Source organism: Plecotus auritus (assembly GCF_963455305.1).
Source record: "Plecotus auritus genome assembly, chromosome: 12".
Taxonomy (NCBI): Eukaryota; Metazoa; Chordata; class Mammalia; order Chiroptera; family Vespertilionidae; genus Plecotus; species Plecotus auritus.
The window spans coordinates 13,379,124-13,404,754 of NC_137778.1; the positions used below are offsets into that span (position 1 = coordinate 13,379,124).

Sequence of the window (25,631 nt, forward strand, 5' to 3'; positions counted from 1 at the left end):
CCTATCTCGGTGTCTGCTCTTCTGTGGGAAGAGTGGGAGAGAACGGAAGTGAAGGGCAAGGCATTTCTTCTATAAATCTGATCGGGATGTTTCATACGTAACCTCTGTTTGCCGCCCATTGGCCAAAGCTGAGCCTCATGGACATACCAGCCATGAGGGGAATTTAGAATTACAGTATTTTGCTAGACTGTGTGTCACTGGGTAAAACTCATGTAGTTCCTTTGAGAAGTGCAAAAAAAGAGAAGATTGGCAGTCAGTAGTAGGGACTAAGTAAAAGTTCAGAAAAATTTAGTCCACATTTTAAAATTAAAAACATTTAATATTTATTAAAATACTTGAAGGAGCAAGTGGTGCAAGTGGTAGAGTTGAAAGGTCAGAGACCTGGGTTTGACATTGTCAATAACTAGCTGAAACTCTGTTCACATTCCAGGTAGTTAACACTGGCAGGAATCTGAGACAATTCCAGGTAAAATGGGCACAATTTCTTTTAATCACATAATTAAAATGAACAGATTTAGTCCTTCTTGAACTTTTGAAATATGTAGTATTCTGCCATTTTCAACAGTAATTAGTAGTTACAGAAAAGTATTTGGTTACAAATATTTTGAGGCCTTTGTGTTTATAATTTGTTTATAATTTCACATTTCCAGTGATTTTCAAACCTAAATGTGTTTACATTCTATCATAAATGGGAGCATTTTAGAACTCTGAAAATGGGACCATTAGAACTCTGAAAATGGGACCAGTTTTTTAATAGCATTATACTTTATGTCCTCTTTCTCTCCAGCCTAATGTTGACCTGTCAGTTGCCTTGTTTATAATGTTGGAAGAAAATTTACTAGGTTCCTACAACAGGATCAGAGATACACATTGAAGTATATATTTTCAGTTCTCATTATAAAAACATATCTCAACTTTCTCAAAATTGTAATGGTGAATACAAAATTCTCTTTTTTGATAAGTTTTTGAGCTTAGCTTACCTCGTATACTACTGTGGCCCTGTAGAGTAGCTTCTGGTTGTACTAAACTGTTGATTGTGGTAGCCTACCAACCAGTTCTCACACCCTCTTCCTAAGAAAGACCAGGTATTTAATTACATGCCAGATTAAATAACAGTTAAAACTGAAAACATTTAAATTTGCTTTTCTTAGGACATGTCAGCTCAAGGATCATCTTCACAGCTTCCCAAATCCTTTGATCCTGAGCCAGAAGCTAAGTATGGCACACTGGATGTGACTTTTGACTATGACTCACAAGAACAGAAGCTCCTGGTAACCGTGACAGCTGTCACAGATATCCCAACATATAACAGGACAGGTGGCAACTCATGGCAAGTACACCTTGTTCTTCTACCTATAAAGAAACAGAGAGCAAAAACCAGCATCCAGAGAGGACCATGCCCTGTCTTCACAGAAACATTCAAATTTAACCATGTTGAATCTGAGATGATTGGAAATTATGCAGTTCGATTTAGACTGTATGGTGTACATCGCATGAAAAAAGAAAAGATTGTGGGGGAAAAGATTTTTTATTTAACAAAATTGAATCTTCAAGGGAAAATGTCATTACCTGTGATATTGGAACCTTCTTACAATCATTCTGTGAGTATCTGATGAAATAGCCCAAATACAGTTTGAGTTCAAGGTCTATGATATGCACAATTTTAATATGATAAGCCCAACAACCTTTCATTCTAATTTTCGCTTGTAAAGGTACCCATACCTTTTACAAAATTTCTAAGCCCTGAATAGGTAGGTATAATTTTTTTCTCATCTATAAGTTGCCCTTGAAGATTATATATGATTTATCTTATGTATTTTATCCTTCACAGGGTCTAGCCCAGTGTCTTAAACATTTATTAGATGGTTGATTCTGACATCATCTGAACTCCTTATAGAATACATTGTTTTCTTTCCAGGTTAAAACTATGTGATACATTAAGAACGATCTAGCTCCATATGTTTGATATTATTTGCTCGTATAGAATATGTACTGCTGACTAGGTCAGGACTGATTATAATTCCAGAACTGCTATGAAATAATTTTTAAAGCTTCAAAAGCATGGCCTCATTATATTTTCCACCTTTTTATACAAAGATTTTTGTAGTGTTTCTGGAAGAATACTTAAATTTAGTACCATCATCTGTTCTCCCTTTCCTCCAGGTTCTGATCACATACAAGTCTCTCTCTCTTCATATTTTTAAACTAAATTCCTACAAGCCATTGCAGATCACCAGAGAGTTGCACTGCTTATTGAAACCAGGGAGGTGCATTATGCCACATAGTTACTTAGATTATGAGAAAATCTGTGATATGCTATAAATTAAATTATGAATGATATTTGCTCATCTGTTATACTAATTAAAAACCTTTTTATAATATAAATACACAGATTTCAGAAGAGATTGATACATTATTTTAAAATATAATATTTTAGGGTTGTTGTTAAGCTTTGAAAAGCTTAAGCATAAGCCCAAGATTAGAGTCTCATTGAATTTGTACCATGCAGCTTTTAATCATATCAGAATGTCATTCACAGTAGAACCCCATACCATTTTACGTATTAGCCACGCAGACCAAATAATGTGATTTTTAAATTTTTTCATTAAGAGTGGGAGAATAGCCCTGGCAGGTTTGGCTCAGTGGATAGAGCATTGGCCTGTGGACTGAAGGGTCCCAGGTTCGATTCCGGTCGGGGGCACATGCCTGGGTTGCGGGCTTGGTCCCCAGTGGAGGGCGTACAGGAGGCAGCAGGTCAATGAGTCTCTCATCATTGATGTTTCTATATCTCTCTTCCTCTCTGAAATCAATAAAAAATATATTTTTTTAAAAGAGTGGGAGAATATTTAATTGGCCTTCACTTTTTTCTCTCCTCTCAAATTCCTGATTCAATTTTTTAAAAGGCATTTTCTGAAATTATCAATTCTGAAATTTAAAATTAGTAGGGAAATTGATAATTTGTTATAAAGACTTAAGTGTTATCCTACAAACCCATATGGATACACTATATTTATTGTCACCTTTTGGTTTTTAAATGTTGGAAGTGTTTGTGGCAGATAACTTCTTTAGTTACATAGGTTCATAAATAGGAAGAAGCTGTGCATAATGGATTACATCAAGAGCTGTAATTTGGATAAGATTTTGGACTTTTAGGTGATGAGGTTTAGATTCAAGTATAGGGACCTATTACTTTGATAATGTAATAGGATGAGACTTTTAGGAACCTTGTACTGGGGGAATACATTTTACAGGTGGGATGTATTTGAATCATGGAGGCCAGAAGGCAGACTGTGGTAGGCATAATTCTAAGATGGTCCTCATGACCTTCATTCCCTGGTATTACTCCTGTGATTATGTTATGTAACATGGCAAAGGGATTTTGAAAATGTAATTAAAGTTACTGATTAGTTGACATTAAGATAATGTATTATCTGGGTGTGCCTAACTCAATTACTTGAACCCTTGAAAAGCAAAGAGTTTTCTATGATTGGTAGCAGAAAAAAATAGATTTAAAGCATTAGTGAGATTCAACACTAAGTTCTCTGTTGCTGGGGTCATGGTAGAAGGACCGTGGAGCAGCCTCTAGCCAACCACCAGCAAGAATGTAGGGACCTCAGTTCTACAACTGCAGGGAACTAAATTTGGCCAACACCTGAATAAACCTGGAAGAATATTCTTCCCCCAGAGCCTCCAGATAAGACCCCAGCTGAGCCAACACCTTGATCAAAGCCTTGTAAGATCCTTTACAGAGAACCCACCCAGACTCTGACCTACAGAAACAGTGAGATACTAAGTGGACATTTTTAAACATACAAAGTTTGAAGTAACTTCTTAGACATCAGGAGAAAATTAATACAGCCCACAGGGCCTAGCTCTTTACAGGAACACTTTGCTGACCTCTGCTCCAGTTAACGAGGAAGTGAAATTGAGTATCAGATGTGCAATACTCAGATACCGTTCTGTGAGTCCACTTTCATCTTGGTGGGACGTTCTTTACCAACCCATGAAGTCTCCAGCAAATACCTTTATTTAACTATAAACATATATAAATACAATATGCAGGTATTCCTTTTCTTCAGGATTGCTCCCTCAACAGAGATGTAGTCACTTCTAGAGAAACATCATTTATTTAGAAAATAATCTCTGTGAGCAAAAAATATTTTATTCAGTTTTATTTCAAGTAAAATAGATTTTTAAAATGAAAAGATATTTTCATTAAAAATGGGATAAAACTATATTTCTATTCCTATTTCTGTTTGGACATACTCATAGAGTGATGTCTGCAAAATGTTTATTTCTGTATTTTTTTTTGCATGGTTTATGATAATCATTTGTCAGTTTAAAGAAAAAATAGAGAGTCAGAAAGGGTCAAGGAATTTGGACCCTGGTCAATTTGGTGAAGATGAGTAAATAAATAAATTCCTACCTAGATGTTTTAGGGTAACCAAAGCGATAACAGGAAAGATAAGGCCTAGTGGAAAACAAGTTTTCTTTCTTTTTAAAAAAAATCTTTATTGTTGAAAGTATTACATATGTTTTCTTAAGTTCTAATGAGAGCGTTCTTAAAATGTGCCTAGATGTCTATATGTCATTAAATCTGATTCCATATTATATTTCTATGTAAATACATAGAAGTTACAGGAAGTAGACATGGGAGTGGGTGGGGTTGTCTCAGCAGTGAGGAGAGAAGACCCTCAGAACACCTCAGGTTAAAGATTGGAAAAAGGGAGGGGTAAGGTAAGAAGTAGTAAAATACAACAAAAAATGAAGTTATGCAGGAAGATATAATCAATTTTATCAAATACTGCTGATGGAACCAGTGTTGAAAGCTGTCTATTGCATTTAGGATATGAAAGGAATGAGTAGCCTTAAAGCAGTGGTTCTCAACCTTCCTAATGCCGCGGCCCTTCAATACAGTTCCTCATGTTGTGGTGACCCCCAACCATAAAATTATTTTCGTTGCTACTTCATAACTGTAATTTTGCTACTGTTAATGAACCGTCATGTAAATATCTGTGTTTTCCGATGGTCTTAGGTGACCCTGTTAGCGGTTGAGAACCGCTGCTGTAGAGCCTAAGACCATCGGAAAACGCAGATATTTACATGACGATTCATAACAGTAGCAAAATTACAGTTATGAAGTAGCAACGAAAATAATTTTATGGTTGGGGGTCACCACAACATGAGGAACTGTATGAAAGGGTCGCGGCATTAGAAAGGTTGAGAACCACTGCCTTAGAAGGACCAGTTTTGGTGAGGTACAGGGGCCAGAGTCCAAACTAGATTGGCAATCATGTAGACAACTTGTCTACCAAATTTGGCTTTGAAAAAAGGGGAGAGGACAGTATTTGGAAAGGGTGGGGGAGGGGGGGAGGTTTGAAAGATGTTTTTGAGGTTAGTAGAGATTTGGGCATGCTTAAATACCCTGCAAGTGATATAATGGAAAGATGGAGTATAAGATATAGGAGAGCTAATTGAAGAAATATAACATGTTTTTAAAAATATACTTTTATTGATTTCAGAGAAGAAAGGAGAGAGAGATAGAAACATCAATGATGAGAGAGATTAATTGATCAGCTGCCTCCTGCACACCCCCCCCCCCCCACTGGGGATCAAGCCTGCAACTGGGCACGTGCCCTTGACCGGAATTGAACCCGGGACCCTTTAGTCCGCAGCCTGACACTCTATTCATTAAGCCAAACCAGCTAGGGCTGAAGAAAGATATTAATTGATGTGTCTGGGATGAACAGAGAGAAGCAAAAATATTTTCAAGAGATTTATTTAAATTGTGGACCATGAAATCTAAGTGTAATAGAGAAGTGAAGCTACAAAGGGACTGATAGGCAGGGGGAAGTAAGGAAAGTTAGTGGACTGAAAGTCCCAAATACATCAAGGAACAGATATGAGAGGAATAGTTGAGGAAGAAATACAGAAAGTTAGGCAACTGTGGTTAGAAAGGAGAATTTTTTCATTTAATGTGATGGGATAACAAGGGTCCAAAGTGTGGTGGTGGAAATGAGCATCAGAGATGAAATAGAAAGTAAAATCCCTGGAAACGGACAAGTTGGTCAAGAGAGGCCAGGTTCTTGGGTGGGTTATCCACGTGGATATTGAAGTCACAAAAGATGGTGGTAGAAATTGAAATGTAAAAGAAGGTTGAATCAAGGGTCATCGTTCTCAAGGAATGAAGATAAAACGGCCAGGACAGAATGTTTATGTAGACAGGATGACATGAGCCTTAAAGGAAAATAGTTATTCTTTTCCACAATTTTAGAGGAGTGATGTTTGACACGGCAGCAGAGAACTTTGCTTCCTGACCCTAACGCCTTTTGGGTATGAGGAAATAACCAGGATAAAAAGTCTGCAGAGAAGGATGTGTCCTCAGGGGAGAATGGGGTTTAGAGAAGAAAGTAAAGTTCTGGAGGAGTTTATCGTAGGTCAGAAATACCAAAAGGCATCCTGAGAAGAGGAGCATAATGGAAGTTTGTGTTCGTGAAGAAGTACGGAGAATTACAGAATGAATATTAAAGTAAAAGAGATGGCCAGTATCAGGGATTTGCCCTCATTTACATTATACCAAAATGTCATTGGTAGTTTGATAGGGATTACATTGAATCTACAGATTGCTTTTGGTAGTATGGGCATTTTAACTATATTAATCCTTAACAATCCATGAGCATGATATATTGTTCCATTTATGTGTATCCTCTTCAGTTTACTTTTTCAGTGTCTTATACTTTTCAGAGTATAGGTATTTCACCTCCTTAAATTTATTACTAGATTGTTGTTTTGATGCCATTGTAAATGGAATTGTATTCTTAATTTCTTCTTCTGATTAATTACTAGTGTATAGGAATGTGATGGATTTACTAGTGTATAGGAATGTGATGGATTTATTTATATTAATTTTTTCTTCTGCTACTGTACTGAAATGTATTAATATTTGTAGATTTTTTAAGGTTTCCTATATAGTATGTCATCTGCAAATAGTGACAATTTTACTTCTTCCTTTTCAATTTGGATGCCTTGTATTTTTTTTTTTTTGTCTGATTGCTACTATGGCTAGGACTTCAAATACTATATTGAATAATAGTGGTGAGAGTGGGTATTCAAATGTCAATTCCAATCCTAATTAGTCTATTAAAAATCTTACATTTTTCACAATGGCATAAAATTAGAAATCAACTACAATTAAAAAAATCAAACACTTGGAGGCTAAATAGCATGCTATTAAACAATGATTGGGTTACTAAACAAATGATAACGAAAACACAACATTCCAAAATCTCTGGGACACAGTGAATAGTCCTGAGAGGGAAGTTCATAGCTCTACAGGCCTACCTCACCCTACAACTTAGCAACAAGAAAAGCCCAGAGTAAGCAGAGGAGGGAAATAATAAAGATCAGAGTGGAAATAAATGACAGAGTCAATAAAAATACAAAAGATCAACAAAACCAAGAGCTGGTTCTTTGAAAGGATAAACAAGATTGATGAACCTCTAGCCAGGCTCAACAAGAAAGAGAGAGAGGACCCAAATAAAATCAGAAATGAAAGAGGTGAAGTAACAACCGACCCCATAGACATACAAAAGATTATATAAAAATACCACAAACAACTCTACTCCAACAAACTGGGCAACCTAGATGAAATGGACATTCCTAGAAAAAGATAATCTTCCAAAATTCAATCAGAATAAAAAAAATGAATAGGCCAATAACTACTGATGAATTGAAGCAGTAATAAAAAAAATCTTACAGCAAACAAAAGCCCTGATCCAGCTCACCACCTGTTTTTCTAAATAAAGTTTTATTTCAACACAGACATGTCCTTTTAATATATTGTCTTTTATACTACAAAGAAGAGTGGGGTATGATGAGATCATATGGCTCATGAGTCCAAAAATATTTACAGAAAAAGTTAGCTGAACCTTAGTTACAAGATAGAAATGAAAAAATCTCCAGAAATAGAAAATAAAAAGAGTAGAAAAAAATAAATGAGAATATAATAAATAAATAAACGTTAGAGACTTTGACAACCTAGGAGGATTTATAACCTATGCCTCAGAGGTGATTCATAAAGAAAACAGAGGAAAGGAAGTTGTATTAAAATGCAACAATCTTGCCCTAGCTAGTTTGGCTCAGTGGATAGAGTGTCAGCCTGTAGACTGAAGGGTCCTGGGTTTGAGTCGGGTCAAGGGCACATGGCCAGATTGCCGGCTCGATCCCCAGTTGGGGGAGGGGTTAGGGGTGCAGGAGGCAGCCAGTCAATGAACTCTCATCATTGATGTTTCTGTCTCTCCCTCTTCCTTCCTCTCTGAAATCAATAAAAATGTTTCTTATAAAAATGCAACAAGTTGATGAACAAAATAAAATAGAAACAGACTCATAGGTACAGAGAACAGACAGTTGTCAGAGGGACTGGGGACAAGTGGGGCGGAGTGAAAAAGGTGAAGGGAGTACGCAGTACACGTTGGTAGGTAGAGAACAGAGAGATGTAGATTACAGCATAGGGACTATAGTCACTGTCGTGATAATTAAATATGGGGCCAAGTGCGTACTTGAAGCAGCAGGATGACCAGTCTGTAAAGTACGTGATTTTCTAACCACTTTGCTGTACATCTGAAACCAACAGAACAATATTGAATGTAAACTGTAATTGAAAAAAAAAATTTAGCCAAATCTAAAGGGCTTGAGTCTCCAAATAAAAGATCTGAACAAAAAACCCAGGCTTCGACACATCATTGCGAAGTTTCAGAATCCCACGGTAAAGAGGAAGTTCTAAAAGGTCCCAAGTATCATAAAAACGAACGAAGTTTAGAGTGGCATCAGAATTCCCCCCTACAAAGCTCGATGCTGGAAGATCACGAAGTTAAAGGCCTCAAAACTGCAAGGGTCAAGTTATTTCCACCATAGTAGGTGTTTTATATTTATTGCCTCCTTAAATCCTCATTGTTTGCCCCCATTTTACAGATGAGAAACATAATTTTAAGTGCCTACCTCAAAGTCACGATGTAATATTCGATGGATTGGCAATCTATCAGTATTCCCAAACCATTCCAGTTTCTTTCCTCTGCCTCTGAAGAGTGCATTTCCCAGACTCCCTAGAGTTCCGAATGCTAATTAGGTTCCACCAATTAAATTTGTTCCTGCATGGTATGCAAAGTAAAAGGAAAGCCGCTTTCCTTCTGCTTTAGGGCAGGCAAGTTGAAGGAAAGATGTTTTTCTCCCTCCAGCAACGTTCTAATAGCTAGCTTGCAGCTTCATGGATGCGAAGAGGTGATTGCAATGGCAGTGATGACTTCCTGATCCCTTGATCAAACTAAAATAATTATTTTTTTAACCCATATCTCCCCACCTTCTTGGTGAATGTAGTAGCTCCTTTCATGGGTCAGTTTTTCAGTGTTCTAGGAGTCATTCCTGCAGGCCCAGCCAAACCCTCTTCCTCCAGCTCTCCCAACACTTTTGTAAGCACCTAGTTTGTGAATCAGATCTCTTGCTTCTACCTTAAGTGATTTCTGGTTCTGTTCCTGAACCCTGACTGACAAAGTTCACAGTAAAGGTTTAGTGTTAACCCTGGAATAAGATTTTTGAATTTATTATCAAGGCAGTTCATGCTATACAAGGACACTCAATTATAACTAGGGTTTGATTCTAACTAAAATAATTTTTAACATAATTCCCGAGGATAATTTCATCAGTAAAAGGAAAAAGAAAAGAGTAAGTTATTTTCTTCAGTTGTGATGGTGCTTCCTTATGCTGGGTGCAATTTTTAGCATTTGTTGTATAAACTCATTTAATCCTCACAGTTACTTCTAATAATAGTTACTTTTAGCCTTAATTTATAGCTGAGAAAGCAGGCATAGAAAGGTTAACTGAATTGACCTGGGTCACATACTTAGTTGCAGAGTAGGGATTTAAATCCATCTGCCTCCACAGCCTGTGCTGTTAGCTATTTTGGACTTTATCTACATTTATAAGAACAAGTAAGAACTTTTTGTTACCTATGGGTTTATTTGTATTCTACTTTTACATACATATTAGAAATACCAATCAAAAAAGTGAATATTTAAAATGTAAAGTTAAAAGCTAAACAGACCTACTACCCAACTCTCTTCTCTCCTGCAGTTTAAAAGCAGAATTTCTCAGAGGGAAGGTAGGAGAGGGTGGGGGTAAGGGGGAGAGATCAACCAAAGGACTTGTATGCATGCATATAAGCCTAACCAATGGACGCAGACACCAGCGGGGTGAGGGCGGGGGGCAATGGGGGAATAAGGACACTTATGTAATACCTTAATCAAGGGGAAAAAAAAAAGAGGTGATACTTAAAAGCAGAATTTCTCAGTGAACTCTCCCACCAATTGCATCAGAATCTAGAATACTTTTTAAACCAGATTTAGTGAATTGGAATCACTAGGAAGCAGCCTAGAAATCTTTCTTTTAAATAAATTCCCCAGGTGATCATTAAATACACTAAACTTATAAGACCATTGGTATAAAAAGTGTTTTCCCAAAGAACATTGCAGATCTGAGTGAGCTGTGGGATGATATACCTTGGGGTAAGTTCAGAGAATATAACTTTGTCTGTTTTCTGTATTTCATTGATCTTTCCATCCTTTATTGTCTTGGTTTCCTTTTCAGATATTCAGCATTGGAAGTTCTTTGGGCATTCATAAAGGAGTAAAGGGGGAGTAGAATTATAAAGAAGTGTTAGTGAAATGATAGCAAAAATGTGAAGATAAGTTTCCTTGAAGAAAATTACACATCCATGAAGAGCCAGAGATTACATTGAGTAAATATTTGCATCAGTTAAGATTCTATTAGTTTCAAGTGAATGCAAACCAACCCTAAAAGGCTTGAGCAATACAGAAGATCCAGAGAGTAAGCCTGTCTTCAGACATGGCTTGATCCACTGACTCAAATCATATCTCTAAGGTTCTGGTTTCTCTCTCTCTCTTCTCCCCTCCCGCACCCTAACTTCTGTGTATCAACTTCATAATCAGGTTTCACATAGTGGCCTTCTTGAAAAGTTTTGTGTTGCACTAGGTTACCTCCCATCCCAGAACCCATCACTGGCTACATGGATGGGCTGCACTAATGAGCTTCAGCCCTGGAACAGGGTCACCCCACAAAGGACATTAGATAAGAGACAGAAAGGAGTACCTTCACTACTGGGAGGAAGTGAAGATTGGATGCTAAGGAGATAACCAACTAATATTAATATAGTGTTTGTTTAAATTTCTTAAAAAGAAAAACCGTTGAAACTTTAGTGATTAGACATACCATGGGTGAAATTCTATTTTAATCAACTTGAAAATAGCTCAGAATCAAACATACTTTTTTGCACATCACTTTAGGAATCTTAAATTCTGTGCTGCAACGCAATTAGTGTCTTAATTGGCTATGAGCTAAATCCTGAAAATTGTGATTCTCAGTCCTGATCACACTGGTATGACTCGGGGAGTTTTTAAAGTAAAGATGAATAGGCCCCCAGTTAGAACTGTTGAGTCAAAAACTTGAAGGAATTGGACCAGAGTATCTATATCTTTAAAAAGCTCTTACAGGAGCCACTAAAGCCTGAACATCCTTGATTGTTTGCTCTATGGAGTCTATCTTATCTCCATTATTTCCTGGAAAGGCAGAGGACTAACATGAGTAATTGCCACGTTAAACATCTGTTGCAGCTGACCACAATATTCAACATGATACTAACTATAACATTCAGAAAACTCGACTACCAGACTTGTTAATAGAATAAAATCTTTCCCCAAAATTATCTGCTCAAATTACAACCATGTAAACTATAAAAATCACCCCTAATACAAATTGTTTTATTTAAAATATTGTAATGAGAATTGAATTTTTATAAATTATTTTAAAATAGGCAGAAATGGTTATGTGCACTAGTAAGTGTTACATTTTATTGTCTTTGGCTTCTTTCAAAACTTGATATTTCATATATATTATAAAATATTAAGATTATTTATCTCTTTGATTCATGAGAAACTTGAAATATTCTGATAACAAAAAAAACGAAAAACAGTTTAAAGGGGTTTAAGCCCTTATGGCTATAAGAAAAATGTTTTACCAAAAAGTATTCATTATATGTAACCTAGAATATTATAGGTTAGATTTTCTTTGGATTCAGTTTATTCAAACAAAGTTTATTATAGCACCAAGACATTACAACTAAATTTTCATAAATTGACAAATTCAGCGTTTCCTGGGCCTCATCAGGAACACAAATTTGGGGAAATATGCCAAGTGGCCCATTAACAGTCCTCAAGGCTGTCTTTAGAATATAGGCCCACCTGGACTTTCCTGTAAAATGACAGGTAGGGAATGAAAATAGCATCTAAAATTCTGTTTTAAAATAGTACACGTCGTGACAAAGTGAAATAAAAAGCATCGCTGTTGCTCTAGCTGTTAACATTTCATTTCCTGGGAATGCTTTGAGTGCTCTGTGAGGATATGTACAAAACAAGAGTGATACCATCGTGTGGAATAACTCAGGGAGCTAGGGAATTCACTACGAGTTGCATTAAGACTCTCAGAATTATCCTTCTATATTCGTATTTTAATGAACATATACATCATATTTTGCTGTTTCATTTGTCATTAAATTATTCATAACATTAAAAGTGTGACTCAGAACTAATCTCCAAATATGTGTTTTGTGGCATAAGAGAATTGCCATTGCCATTTTGAAATTTCCAGAAATGAAATTTGAAACTCAAGGTGTTCATAAATTTAAACTAAAACCATCATTGTCCTAAAGCCTTAGTGAAAGTGTTTTAAGATTATCAACAGTGTAAAGTGGTTATAGCACCTGGGACTTAGTAAGCAGTCAGTAAATATCAGTTTTACTAATATCATCATCATCACTACATTCCTACCACCATCACCATTATTACTTTCACCTTTTACCTACTTCTTCCAAAACAATAGTCTCATTTGGTTTCTTTTTGGTGGGCATTGATAGTTCGTTATCTTCACAATCGGTTTGTCCTTATTAACATTATAGATGGATAATTTTTTCAAAAAAATATTTCTCACTTTTGATATGGATAGTCTTATTAATATAGAGGTAGAACTTACTCTAAAATATAAAACAAGACTGGCCAGTGTGTGGCTCAATGGTTGTGTCTATGAACCAGAAGGTCATGGTTTGATTTCCAATCAGGGCACATACCTGGGTTACGGGCTCGATCCCCGGGGTGGGGTGTATAGGAGGAAGCCAATCAATGATACTCTCTCATCATTAATATTTGTCTCTCCCTCTCTGAAATCAATAAAAATATATTACAAAAAAGATAAAATATAAAACAAACTGTAAATTTTTGAAGTCTGAATACAGTATAGACCATACTAAATATCCTTTATGGCTTACACCACTTTTTCATAGAGGCAAAACAGGTGGGGAAAAGAAGGCAGTGAGCCACTGGAAATCTTCAGCAAATAAGCGGGCTTTATAGGTGACTAGCAGTTGGAATATTGCTGGGGAAAGAGGATGGTACAGTCAATTGGCAGAAATGTTTCAGGGATCTCACTACTCTTCCAAATGATGGAGGAAAAAAGTATAAGATTGGCTATTTGAATAAAGCCAGTATAATAGAGATCCTTGAAAACGAGAAGAGGTTTAGACTTGTAAGAAACGACTATGGGACTGAGAATCCTGAGCAGAGTCGGAGTCCCAGTCTGTTTCCTGTGTGATAACTAGATATGAAACTTGGAGAAAAATAGCCTCTCCAGGCCTGACTTCTCTCATCTCTAAGCACCTTAGGTCCAATAGGTGGGTTTGAACCATGTTCTACAGAAATGCTTCTGAGATTCTGCAAATGTTTGCTTCAAATTTCTTTTTAAAATTAGAGTGTAATTCAGGATTGTAAACATCGGTATAAACACATACGAGGTACAAAATTTTAATTCATTGGGAACTATGCTAATTCACATAATTTTTTTTTTTCCTGTAGAGTTACTAACAAGGCTGCGTCTGCCATCTCTCTATATACTTGAAATTCTTATATTATGTCTTTGCTTAGGAATAGTATAGCTTGGTGTTGATTCATTGCTTAATTAGGTCTTATCTATGTCTGCCCGTAACATTTCACTGAGTTGATGCATCACAGTCAATACTAATTAGTGGTGTGTTTTGTTTTGTGTTGTTTTTTTTTTTAATGTTTTATTGATTTCAAAGAGAAAGGGAGACAGAAACATCAATGATGAGAGAGAACCATTGATCGGCTGCCTCCTGCATGCCCCCAACTGGGGATCGAGCCCACAATCCAGGCATGTGCCCTGACCAGGAATCAAACCCTGACCTTCTGATTCATAGGTTGACACTCAACCACTGAGCCATGCTGGCTGGGCGCTAGTTTAGTGCTTTGGCTATGACACAGCAATCAGGTAGTTTTAATGATTTGTGTAAGTTCAGGGTAATACAGTCTTTAAAATGTAAGTAATACTTAGATACAAAAATACTAATAATTGTTAATTAAGTAATTTAACTTAGTTATTTTTTTATTTTCCATAACTTTATCTTTCACTTTTCTCAGTTAAATGGATTAATATTCTGACACTGGAAAGCAAGATAACCCACAATTTATCAGGACTTTATAATATTTACATAAAGCAAAACACTTAACACTGGATGCCAAACTAATATTGACTACTACTGTCACCTACAACCTTAATACCAAACTTCCTTTTTATCAGAATAGACTGTTGTAAGTTAGAACTCAATAATAACTATTTACCAATATAATGCTACACTTATCTGTTTCATGTGTTTGAGCTTGGAATAAGATTTTTTAAAAATATTTTTTTATTGATTTCAGAGAGGAAGGGAGGAGGAAAGAGATAGAAACATCCATGATGAGAATTATTGATCAGCTGCCTCCTGCACATACCCCACTGGGGACAGAGCCTGCAATCTGGGCCTGTGCCCTGACCAGGAATCAAACTATGACCACCTGGTTCATAGGTCGACAGTCAACCACTGAGCCACACTGGCAGGGCTAGAATAAGATTTAATTTTTTTCAAAGGGTACTGTTACTAAAGCTTTGTGAAAACCACTAGTTGAATTCTCTTTGAGGTACTTTCTAAAATCATATTATTCTGAAATAGGGAGCCCTTAAATAATTTTTTATAACAACTTATCCTATATAATAAAGAGATAATATGCTAATTACACTGAGTGGCCAGATTATTATGATCTCTGAACGCATAATAATCTGGCCACTCAGTATAGAGGCCCGGTGCATGAATTTGTGCATGGGTGGGGTCTGGCCAGCCTGGCCAGGGGGAGGGGACATGGGCAGTTGGCCAGCCTGCCTGCTGGTCAAACTCCTGGTCGAGGGGGAAATTTGCTTATTAGCCTTTTATTATATAGGCTATACATTGAGTGGCCAGATTATTTTGCATTCAGAGATCATAATAATCTGGCCACTCAGTGTAGATCGAACGGCAGAACGATTGTCCAGACGACCTTCTGGATGAAGCCGGTGCTGCGAGGGCTGGCCGAGGCAGCCGGGGCTGTGAGGGCTGAGCCCCTTGCATGAATTTCGTGCATCAGGCCTCTATTTGAAATATAATGAAATGTAATTTCATCCCATACCATGAGATATTTTACCCTTTTAAAGTGTACAGTCATGGTTTTTGAAATATTCACAGAGTTGTGCAACCATCACCTCTGCTAAATCCAGAACATTTTTATCACCCAAAAAGAAAATCCTACACCCATTAAATCTCAGCCCCTGGCAACCACTAATCTGATTTCTGTCTCTTTGGCTTTGCCTCATCTCGACATTTTATATGAATGGAATCATACAATTTGTGGTTTTTTGGTATCTGGCTTCTTTTACTTAAAGTGATGTTTTCAAGGTCCATCCATGTTTTGGCCTGTATCCACACTTCATTGCTTTTTTAGGGTTAATAATATTCCATTGTAAGGACAAACAGCATTTTGTTTATCCACTCATCTGTCGATAGACATTTGGGTTGTTTATATTCTTGACTATTATGAATAATGGTGCTATGAATATTTGTGTACAGTTGTTGTGTGGACATACGCTTTCCTTTCTCCTGAGTGTACACCTAGTTCTGGAATTGATGGTAACTCTATGCTTACCATTTTAGAAACCGCCAAACAGTGTTTTAAAGTGGCTGCACTATTTTACTATCCCACGAGCAGCAATGTATGAGAGTTCCAATTTCTCCACATCCTGTTCAATGCTTGCTATTGTCTGGTGTTGTTGTTTTGTTTTTAGCTATCCTAGTGAGTGTAAGGTGGTTTTGATTTGCGTCTCTCTGATGACTAATGACACTGAGCATCATTTTATGTGCATGATGGTGCTTGATGGTATCTCACAGGTCCTTGAGGCTCTCTCTCTCTTTTAAATATATATATATTTTTTATTATAGTTGACATACTGTATTAGCTTCAGGTATACAACCCAGTGATTAGACATTGTATAACTTACTAAGTTAGCACCCAATAAATCTAGTACTCATCAGTGCCATAGTTATTACAATATTATTGACTATATTACCTATGCTGTACTTTATATCCCTGTGACTATTATGTAACTACAATTTGTACTTCTTAATTCCTTCACCTTTTCACCCATCCCCTAGACCCCCTCCTATGTTAAAGAAGACCATTTAACATTTATTGTTATACTGTTTTGGTGGTGATGAACTCCTTTAGTTTTTTCTTTTCTGGAAAGCTATTTACATGTCCTTGAATTCTAAATATTTTAAAAATAATATAATTTTGCTGGGTAATCTTGGTTGTAGGTCCTTGCTTTTTATCACTTTGAAAATTTCTTGTCAATCCCATCTGCTCTACAAAGTTTCTGTTGAGAAATCAGCTGATAGTCTTATGGGAGCTCCCTTGTAAGTAACTAACTGCTTTTCTCTTGCTTAGGATTTTCTCTTTGTCTTTAACCTTTGGCATTTTTATCATGTGTGTTGGTATGGGCCTCTTTGGGTTCATCTTGTTTGGGACTCTCTGTGCTTCTGGGACTTATATGTCTATTTCCTTCACCAGGTTAGGGAATTTTCTGTCATTTTTTCATACAGGTTTTCAATTCCTTTCTCTCTCTCTCTCTCTCTCTCTCTCTCTCTCTCTCTCTCTCTCTCTCTCCTCCCCCCCTCCTCCTCCTGGCACCCCCATGACATAAATGTGGTACACTTAAAGTTGTCCCAGAGACTCCTTATATTATCCTAATTTATTAGGGTTCTTTTTTTCTTTTTGCTGTTCTGATTGGGTGTTTCTGCTTCCATATCTTTCAAATCTCTGATTTGATCCTCTGCTTCATCTACTCACTATTGATTCCTTATAATGTATTCTTCATTTCACTACATGTATTCTTCATTTCTGACTGGTTCTTTTTTATGTTTTCTAATTCTGATTTTATGTTTCTTATATCTTTATTGATGTTCTAAGTCAGGGGTGGGCAAACTTTTTGACTCGAGGGCCACAATGGGTTCTTAAACTGGACCGGAGGGCCAGAACAAAAGCATGGATGGAGTGTTTGTGTGAACTAATATAAATTCAAAGTAAAGGAGCGGAGGGGAGAGCAAGAGAACCCTCTGCTCTTTCGGCTCCGCGGGCCGGATAGAACAGCTGAATGGGCCGGATCCGGCCCGCAGGCCATAGTTTGCCCACGGCTGTTCTAAGTTCATCTACCTGTTCCCTAAGTTCATTGATCATCTTTATAACCAGTTTTTTGAGCTCTGCATCTGGTAGATTAGATTGCTTGTCTCCATATTATTTAGTTATTTTTCTGGAGTTTTGTTCTGTTCTTTCACCATTCTGTTCTTAAATATTTTTTAGTAGAGACATGTCACCATCAAAGCCAATTTTATAGAAGTCTAGTTTACCAGTGCTTCATGTCTTTTCTTTAGCATAGAGATTGGTCACACAAGGTGTGGTAAGCTGATTCAAATGGTCATCCAATGAAGTAAGACCTAAGAATATTATCAGAAGAAAGCTACAAGGCTAAAGGTTCAAAAAAGTATATACTTTGCTAAGTAACAAATTAAGTGAACAATGAGGAGGATGCCCTAATTGAACACAGGAGACTTGTGTGCAGCTCTCTCCCCACCAGTCCCATCCCTCATTTCCCACTCCATACATCTGTGGCAGAGTGCATTAGATAGTGGTATATAGGAAGCATCAGAATGGAGAAAAGCTAACTAACATGCTATTGCATTATAGAAATAAAGTTGTCTTATAATGATCTGTTTTCAAAGCACTTATATGTTAGTTCATGTACTCTTATAACTGGACATGACATGAACAATGAGCCTCTCAATATGTAAGTTACCCAAAGACTTAGGGCTAGAAATAGGTACTGTTTCTCTCAGCTCTCCTATTTCTTGTTAAGTACACCTTGCACTACTAGCTGATGAGATGCTTTTGAGGAGTTTTTGTAGTAATGATGAGCTAATTTTGAGATGATTTCTGGAGGAAAATCACCAGTTGTATATGTGAGATTAAGAGAGGGAAGATGCCCAAGATTTCTAGCATTAAAAGTATAATTTTAGTACATTGTGACTAGCCAAAATACAAATGCTATTCTAATGTGGAAAAATAAAGATCAAGCTGCTGTTAAATAAAAATATCAGGGAAATAATTACCAAAGATTTAATTTAAGCAAAAAAAGTATATATTTTGCTAATTTTCCACAAGGTGTCAGTAGCACTTTAAATAATAGCAATTGCAGCACTTATTTGGACTGGGATATCTACATTTGTTAAGCATTACACATTTGTTAATGTATTGTGTTTATTTGTTACACCATCATTTTTTTTTGTACTTCAGTGTTTTGACAAATTTCATATATTATTTAGAGGTATATGCAGTTTTTTGCCATCTACATTATTATTGTCTTTCAGCCTACTGTAGGGTTTCTTAATTGTAATACTGAAGTGTAAGTTTTGACTTAGAAGACTCAAAATATGTTGGAGAAACTAGGTCAGCAGGGGGCAGCACAGCCTTACAATGTTTAAATTTTGGTTATTTGAAGGGACTATTCAGAAACGGTATATAAAGAATATGGTACATGGTTTTTCAAGTTTTTCAGCATTCACACCCTTTATTTCAAATGAAATATTATTTGTAACCCAAATATGTAAAGTAGATAAAAGTGATATTTTACTAAGAAATCTAATTTTATAATACTGACTTACCATGTCAAACACTGAAAATTATGGAGCTGTTTTGCTGAACAAAAAATTTAGAATAAAATTTTGGAGATAGTACTATTTCTTTCTTCCTTTTACAGATAAGGAAATTGAGTCTCAAGGGAATTTTGAAATATGTCCAAGGTTATACAGATGGCAAACTGTCAGAGCTTACATATAAACCCAACTGTCTTACTCCAAAGCACACGTACCTACAATTACGCAATTGCTGATCATAGGTTTTAGTCTTCAGCTTTGAAATGCAATTCAATTTATGTCTTTAATCATACAATATATAGAAAAGGCTGCTTCACACAGATAATGCGTTAACAAATGGTAACTCTTTTTTAAACAGCTTGTCCTGCAATCTCCAAATCGTTCTCAATTAGATAGAAATGGCAGATGAATCTTTAGTCAAAAATGTACACAGCAATGGATTAAACCTACCATACAAATAGTAAATTCACTAGTGTTCTCTAATATGTTAGCAAGCAGTATAAGTACTAAGGCAGTAGACAGTTATTCCACGTTTAAGATAAAGCATAGAGGTGCTAACGACCTTGCCCAAAGTCACATTCCCATGACTGACAGACAGACCCCAGTCACCTGGCTCCAGAGTTGGCTTTCCTTCCCAGCATATTGTACTGCCTCTGTTTTAATACTCATCTGTCTGCATCTATTATTTTAGCTTTTAAATGGTTAAAAGTATATTTAAAAACTGAATTTAATGGATTCCACTAACTACAGGTGGAAAACCAGTATCTTGTTGATACTGAAATATAACCCAAAACTCAGAAGGCACTTAAAAATAAATTGGGGCAATGATTTTCCAATCATCACTTTACTTAGTTTTCCAATAGTACAATACATATACATATATTTTAAAAGACAGAATCCAATCATCTCATTTAAAACAAATTAAAGGGAACCTTTAAGACATTTGGGATACTACCCTAACTTACTAAGATACTGTAAGCTTAGGAATAACTGATTCTAGCACTCTACAAGCTTAATGACCAATTTTTAAAAGCTCTCACCTTCCCCAGATGTAAAAATAAGGGCATTTCTGGGGTTCAGAGTCTTTACTACCTTAATAATCTAGTATGCATTGCCAGTGACTCAGATATTTCAGAGAAGGAAAGTTTTTGCAATTTTCAGAACTGTGATCAGTGAGGAGACAGGGAAGTCAGCTACATTAATTTTGAAATAAAAGTCATAGTGCTTAATATATGCTAAAACAGTTAGGTTACAGAAACTGTACACAATTACTTCTGCTATAACATGTTTCCAGGTCTCCAAGATTGATTGGAATAAATCAGATATTTTTAAAGTCTGTGTTTTACTACAGGGTAAAAAATTACAATTTTTTGAGTAAAATGTAAAATATGCACCAAGATAGGCTGCAAGTACTGTCTCAGAAAGACACATCTATCATGAACACAGCAGAGTAATTGCGGCCTGTGCCCAAGCTCGGTCGCATCACATGTTTGGCCTCATGTTATTTTCCTCAGGCGTAGATCTAAGCATGGGGGCCCCCAGTTCAAAGGGCCCATTGCTTTCCACTGCTTAGCAGGGGTGGGAAACCTTTTTTCTGTCGAGGGCCATTTGGATATCTATAACATCATTCGTGGGCCATTCAAAATTATCAACTTAAAAATTAGCCTGCTGTATGTGTTCAAACATTTCATTAACTCACCCCTAATGCCTTGGCAGGGCCAGACCAAATGATTTCGTGGACCTTATACAGCCTGTGGGCCGGACATTCCCCACCCCCGGCTTAGAGCGTAGGTCCAGTTTTTCTTACCCATCTTTTACAATTTATGATTTTCATTCAATAATGTTGACTAAGTACCTGCTAAATGATAGGCACTGTACTAATTTTGGGACATACAAAGATACATACACCAACGGTTCTGCCCTCAAGAAGGAAACAGACCAAGTAGAGGTTACAGTGCAGTATGGTAAGTCTGAGAGAAATGATCCCAGGTGCTGGGTGGGTGACGCTTGGCTTAAGCTTCCTTTGTAGCTGCATCTTCCACCCTCCTCCCCACATGCACCCGCCACATCAGATCAGTTTCCATTTAAAATGTGCCACCCACTTCTGGGCCTTGGCTCACTGTCTCTGCCTGAGATGCCGAACCTGTGCCTGTTGAAATCCTTTTAGGGCAACTTCAGATCTCTCTCTTCTCAGGAATGTGGTTGCTGGTAACCCGAAGTTAACCACGCCCACTCTTATTCTCCCATAAAGCCTCTCCAGGCATGTGGCTGTCTGCCCTGAGACCAGTGCACCTCTTCCCTGGCAGTGCCTTGTGCAGAGCCGACCTTCCACAAACGCTTATCCTGCGGAGTGTCCAAACACTGGTCGCTGTCCGTTTCTCTTCTGTCCCGTGTCTTTCAGTGTGATAAGTAGTATATTGTCTATTAATGACTTCTTGCAACTAGCCTGAACTCTGGTCAGAAATTAAATCAAAATCCTATTGTGAGATGAATAGGAGTGTTTCTAAAAATCATTAAACTGAGAATATAAATATCAGCTCCAAGGGTGTAATGGACACTGTTGGTTTTCTACCAGGATACCAAGCCCATTACTTTTTACCTTAAATGACATCCTGCTTTGTTCAGGTAGCCAAACGTAGAGTATAATGAATCCCCACGGGAAATAAGACTCCCCCTTGAAGCTGAATTCACATTAAATAAAGAAAGTATAAGCAGAAAGAAGTGATCCACTGTGAATGACAATCAGCAGACCCAAAAGATAAGTATATTGGCATCTCTAGGACATGAATTAATAGCACACTGTGAAAGAGGTTATAAAATAAGTATGCTTTAAATGAATAAAAAGCTGAAAGAATAGAAACCACACAGAAAAAAACACACACATGACAATATGGGGAAAGAGGCAGATTTAAATAATGACCATATGGAACTTCAAGAATGAAAAATTGAGTTCTTAAAAATAGAATCAATGAAAAATATGAATAAGAGGGTAAGGAGAATGGAGGGTGGAATGAGAATGCAAAGTATATTTTCTTATAAGAACTCCAGAATGAGAGGCTAGCTAGAGAAAATGAGGGGTAGTGTTTGAAATACATAGTAAGTCATCAGATTGAGAAAGCACAAGCCCTAAGAAGGATTATTGAAAATGAATCCACACCTATAAAAATTACAGCATAAGGATGAAGCACCAAAGGAAAATGATAGACATAACCGTAGGGGAAATATAAGGGAACAACAATTTGTCTAGCAGAAGGCTTCTTAGCCTCAGAGAACAGAAGGCAGTGGTATAATATCTTGGAGGTGTCAAGGCAGATGAACTACCAACTTGGAATGTTATCTTTTAAGGGAAAAAGCAAACTCCAGATATTTTCAGGCCAACACCAAGAGAGTTTACCACGCATAGTTCATTGCTGGAATAATTACTAAAGCATATACTTTTATAAGAAGAACATTGCATTCAAAAGAAGGAAGAGATAGAAGATGTGATGATGAACCAAGAGCTTGTTAAACATGTAGAAAATCTAAATAAGCAGAGATAGATCAAGCAAAAAAAAAATGCTAGTAAGGATATGGAAGATGTAAGTAACACATAAGTTTTATTTTATGAATATATGTGGGAGCTCTATTTAATACATGTATTACAGGTAGAACTGTCACAAATGTCAACCATATGCTAGGCCACAAAGGAAGTCTCCACAAATATCAAAGAATCAATATCATGTAAATTGCATTCTTTGACCACATTGCAATGAAATTAGAAATTCATTCAACAAATACCTGTTGCACACATACTGCAACCAGACATTGTTCTAGTTAATTGGTGTACATTAATAGAAAAATAAATTTGGACCTGCATAAAATTCATTAGAGGGTAGGGAGAGAGGTACCTTACACATAATATAAGTAAACAGTATATGAGAAGGTTATGAGTATTATGGGTGGGAGGAGAAACGGTGAACAGGATCAAGAATGCTAGGGGGGAAGGAGATGTAATTTTAAATAAGAGGTCAGAGCTCATTGGGAATGTAGCATGCAAACAAAGACTTGGAAGAGACAAGGAGTTAGCCATGGGCATATCTGGAGAAAGAACATTGCAAGGAGATGGAACAGACAAGCCTGAGAGCCCAGAGTGTGTACGTGTTGTCTTCAAGGAATACCCAGGAGGCCCTTTTAGCTAGAACTCCATGACCGGGGAGTAGAATTGGAGGTGAGGTAAAACCTACCGCTCCCATCACCTGAATCTATATATTTAGGTACTCAAACAACATTCTCAGTTAACCCACAGTCAGAAAAGAAAACATAATGGAAATTAAAAATATTTAGAACCAAACAAAATGAAAGCACTATTAAATTTGTGGGGTGCGGGTATCACAGTATTATAGTGAAATGTATAGCCTTAAATATATTTGTAGGAAGGTAAGAAAGAGTGCAAATTGGTGAGCTTTTAAACATTCTTCAACTCAAGAAGTTAGAAAAGGAAAATAAAGAGAAGTTAATGAAAGAAAAAGATAGTAAAAAGGTTTAACAAAAGCCAAGAGCGGCTTGTTTTTTAAATTACTAATAAAATAGGTAAACCTCTGGAGATATTGATCCAGAAAGGAAAAGAAACAACATGTTATCACCAATTAAGAGGAAATTCCAAAATCATAAAGAGAATAACTCTAGGAAAACAGATGAAATGAACATTTTTTAAAATGTAAATTTCTAAAAAGTGATTTAGCAATAATGAAAACTTAAAAAGACTTAACTACCATTAAAGAAGGTCAATCAGTAGTCCAAACAATTTTCATAAAAGCAAGATGGTTGAGTTTCAAGGGAAAGTTGTACCCAACTTCAATGAACACATAACTCTCCTAGAATAATGAATATTTGATGAAAAAAATGTATGTATGTTTATATATATAAGTATATGTGTATTTGTATGTATTTTTGCTGAATTCAATTTAACAGTGCTTAATTTGGAATTTCTGCATATATGCTTATAAGTAGGATTGGTTTATAATTTTATAATTTTTTTATGTTCTTGTCTAATTGGTATCAAAATTACACAATTCTAAAAGTTATGTACTTTTGCTTTTCATCCTCTTAAATAGTTTATATATTATAGGAGTTGAGAGCGTGGGAAAAAAATCAAACTTTATAAACTAAAGTCACAAGCATATATGCAGAAACACGTTAAATATGTTCATATTGAATACAGTAAAAAAAGAAATCATTTGTGCACGTATATACATAAGTGTATAGACCTATGTATATACATGCTAATTTTGATCAGAACAGGACTTCCTCATGACCATTTCTACATGATGCTGTAGTCAAACACTGGTAATATAAAACATTTTATTTGTTCTATAATTTTTTATATCTTAAATCTTATTAATACGTTGAGTTCTCGGTGTGAATATGAAAAAAGCTTTTCTTACGAAAGAGAAAGTGAGAATTTTCTACTTTTTTTTCACTCTCTGTTACCTGACCTGAATGTCGGAGCCCTGTTCCCTGGACCACCTTTTCCTCTTCCTTGACTCTTGCAAGGCTGATGGCTGTAGACCAAACCCGCCAAGAGTAGGAGGGAAGTAGTCACAATGGGAGCAATGGCAGTGACACTGTCGGCTCCTTGGTAACATGGGTAACAGTCCCACTGAAGGCCAAGGCGGAAAATGCAGCAACAAACAACTCAGTTTTTGTAATGAACACCTGTTTTGTTCTGCCTAGCATCCATATCTTCTTGTGGCCACAGTATCCAGATTATGCTTGAGAGCCAATCTGCCTGAGCACCTCTGATGAAGTGACTTTATTCCAAAGCCCTGGGATGAGAGATCTCGTGAGCCATACCTAGCCAGTGCTGGGGTTTTGGTTAGACTAGCAATCAGGATGCTGTCTTCCTCTTTCCCACCATACTCAGAGCTGCTGAAAACAGTGTGGCAACTAGGAGGGAAAAGTCTACCTGAGAATAAAGCCACGGTTGGGAAACAAACTCAGAAAATGGAGGAGGAGAACTGGTTCCTAGGGACACAGGGTGAGACCTGGGTCAGTGAGTACCTGACACTACCTCTGTACCAGCTGTCGTGTTCCATAGCCATGGAATTCCCCTGTGTTGCTTGAGCCAGGTAAAGTTGGTTATTCTGCCGTTTGCAGCCACATGTATCCTGAATCCAGCAGCACTCTGCAATTTAAACGATTCGGCCATCCCCTGCTCGCCCTATTAAGTTATCCTGTAGAGTCTGTTGGTGTTTCTATCATACAGATTACACTAGATTGGGGAGGGAGTGGGCTGGAGGGGGCCAAGATTTGGAGCAGTTCGGCTGTTCTTGCTTTCTCTGTCCTGAAATTGCCTGGGGTTATCTCCTCCTTACCTGGGCTGGTGAGGGTTCAGTGCCTTGGGGCTGGGAAAGGCCCTGAGGAGGGGCTCTGCTGATGGAGCCAGAACGCCCATGAGTACCGCCCC

The 25,631-nt window shown here is 36.9% G+C and overlaps 1 protein-coding gene across 1 annotated transcript in view; it reads left to right on the forward strand.

Moving 5' to 3' along the window:
* The window catches only part of SYT14 (synaptotagmin 14), a 155,382-nt gene that overhangs the window by 113,868 nt on the left and 15,883 nt on the right, over positions 1 to 25,631 (forward strand). Inside the window, exon 6 of the mRNA XM_080647749.1 lies at positions 1,152 to 1,601. Within this exon, the coding sequence (XP_080503875.1) occupies positions 1,152 to 1,601 (450 nt within the window). The remainder of the gene's footprint in view (positions 1 to 1,151; positions 1,602 to 25,631) is intronic.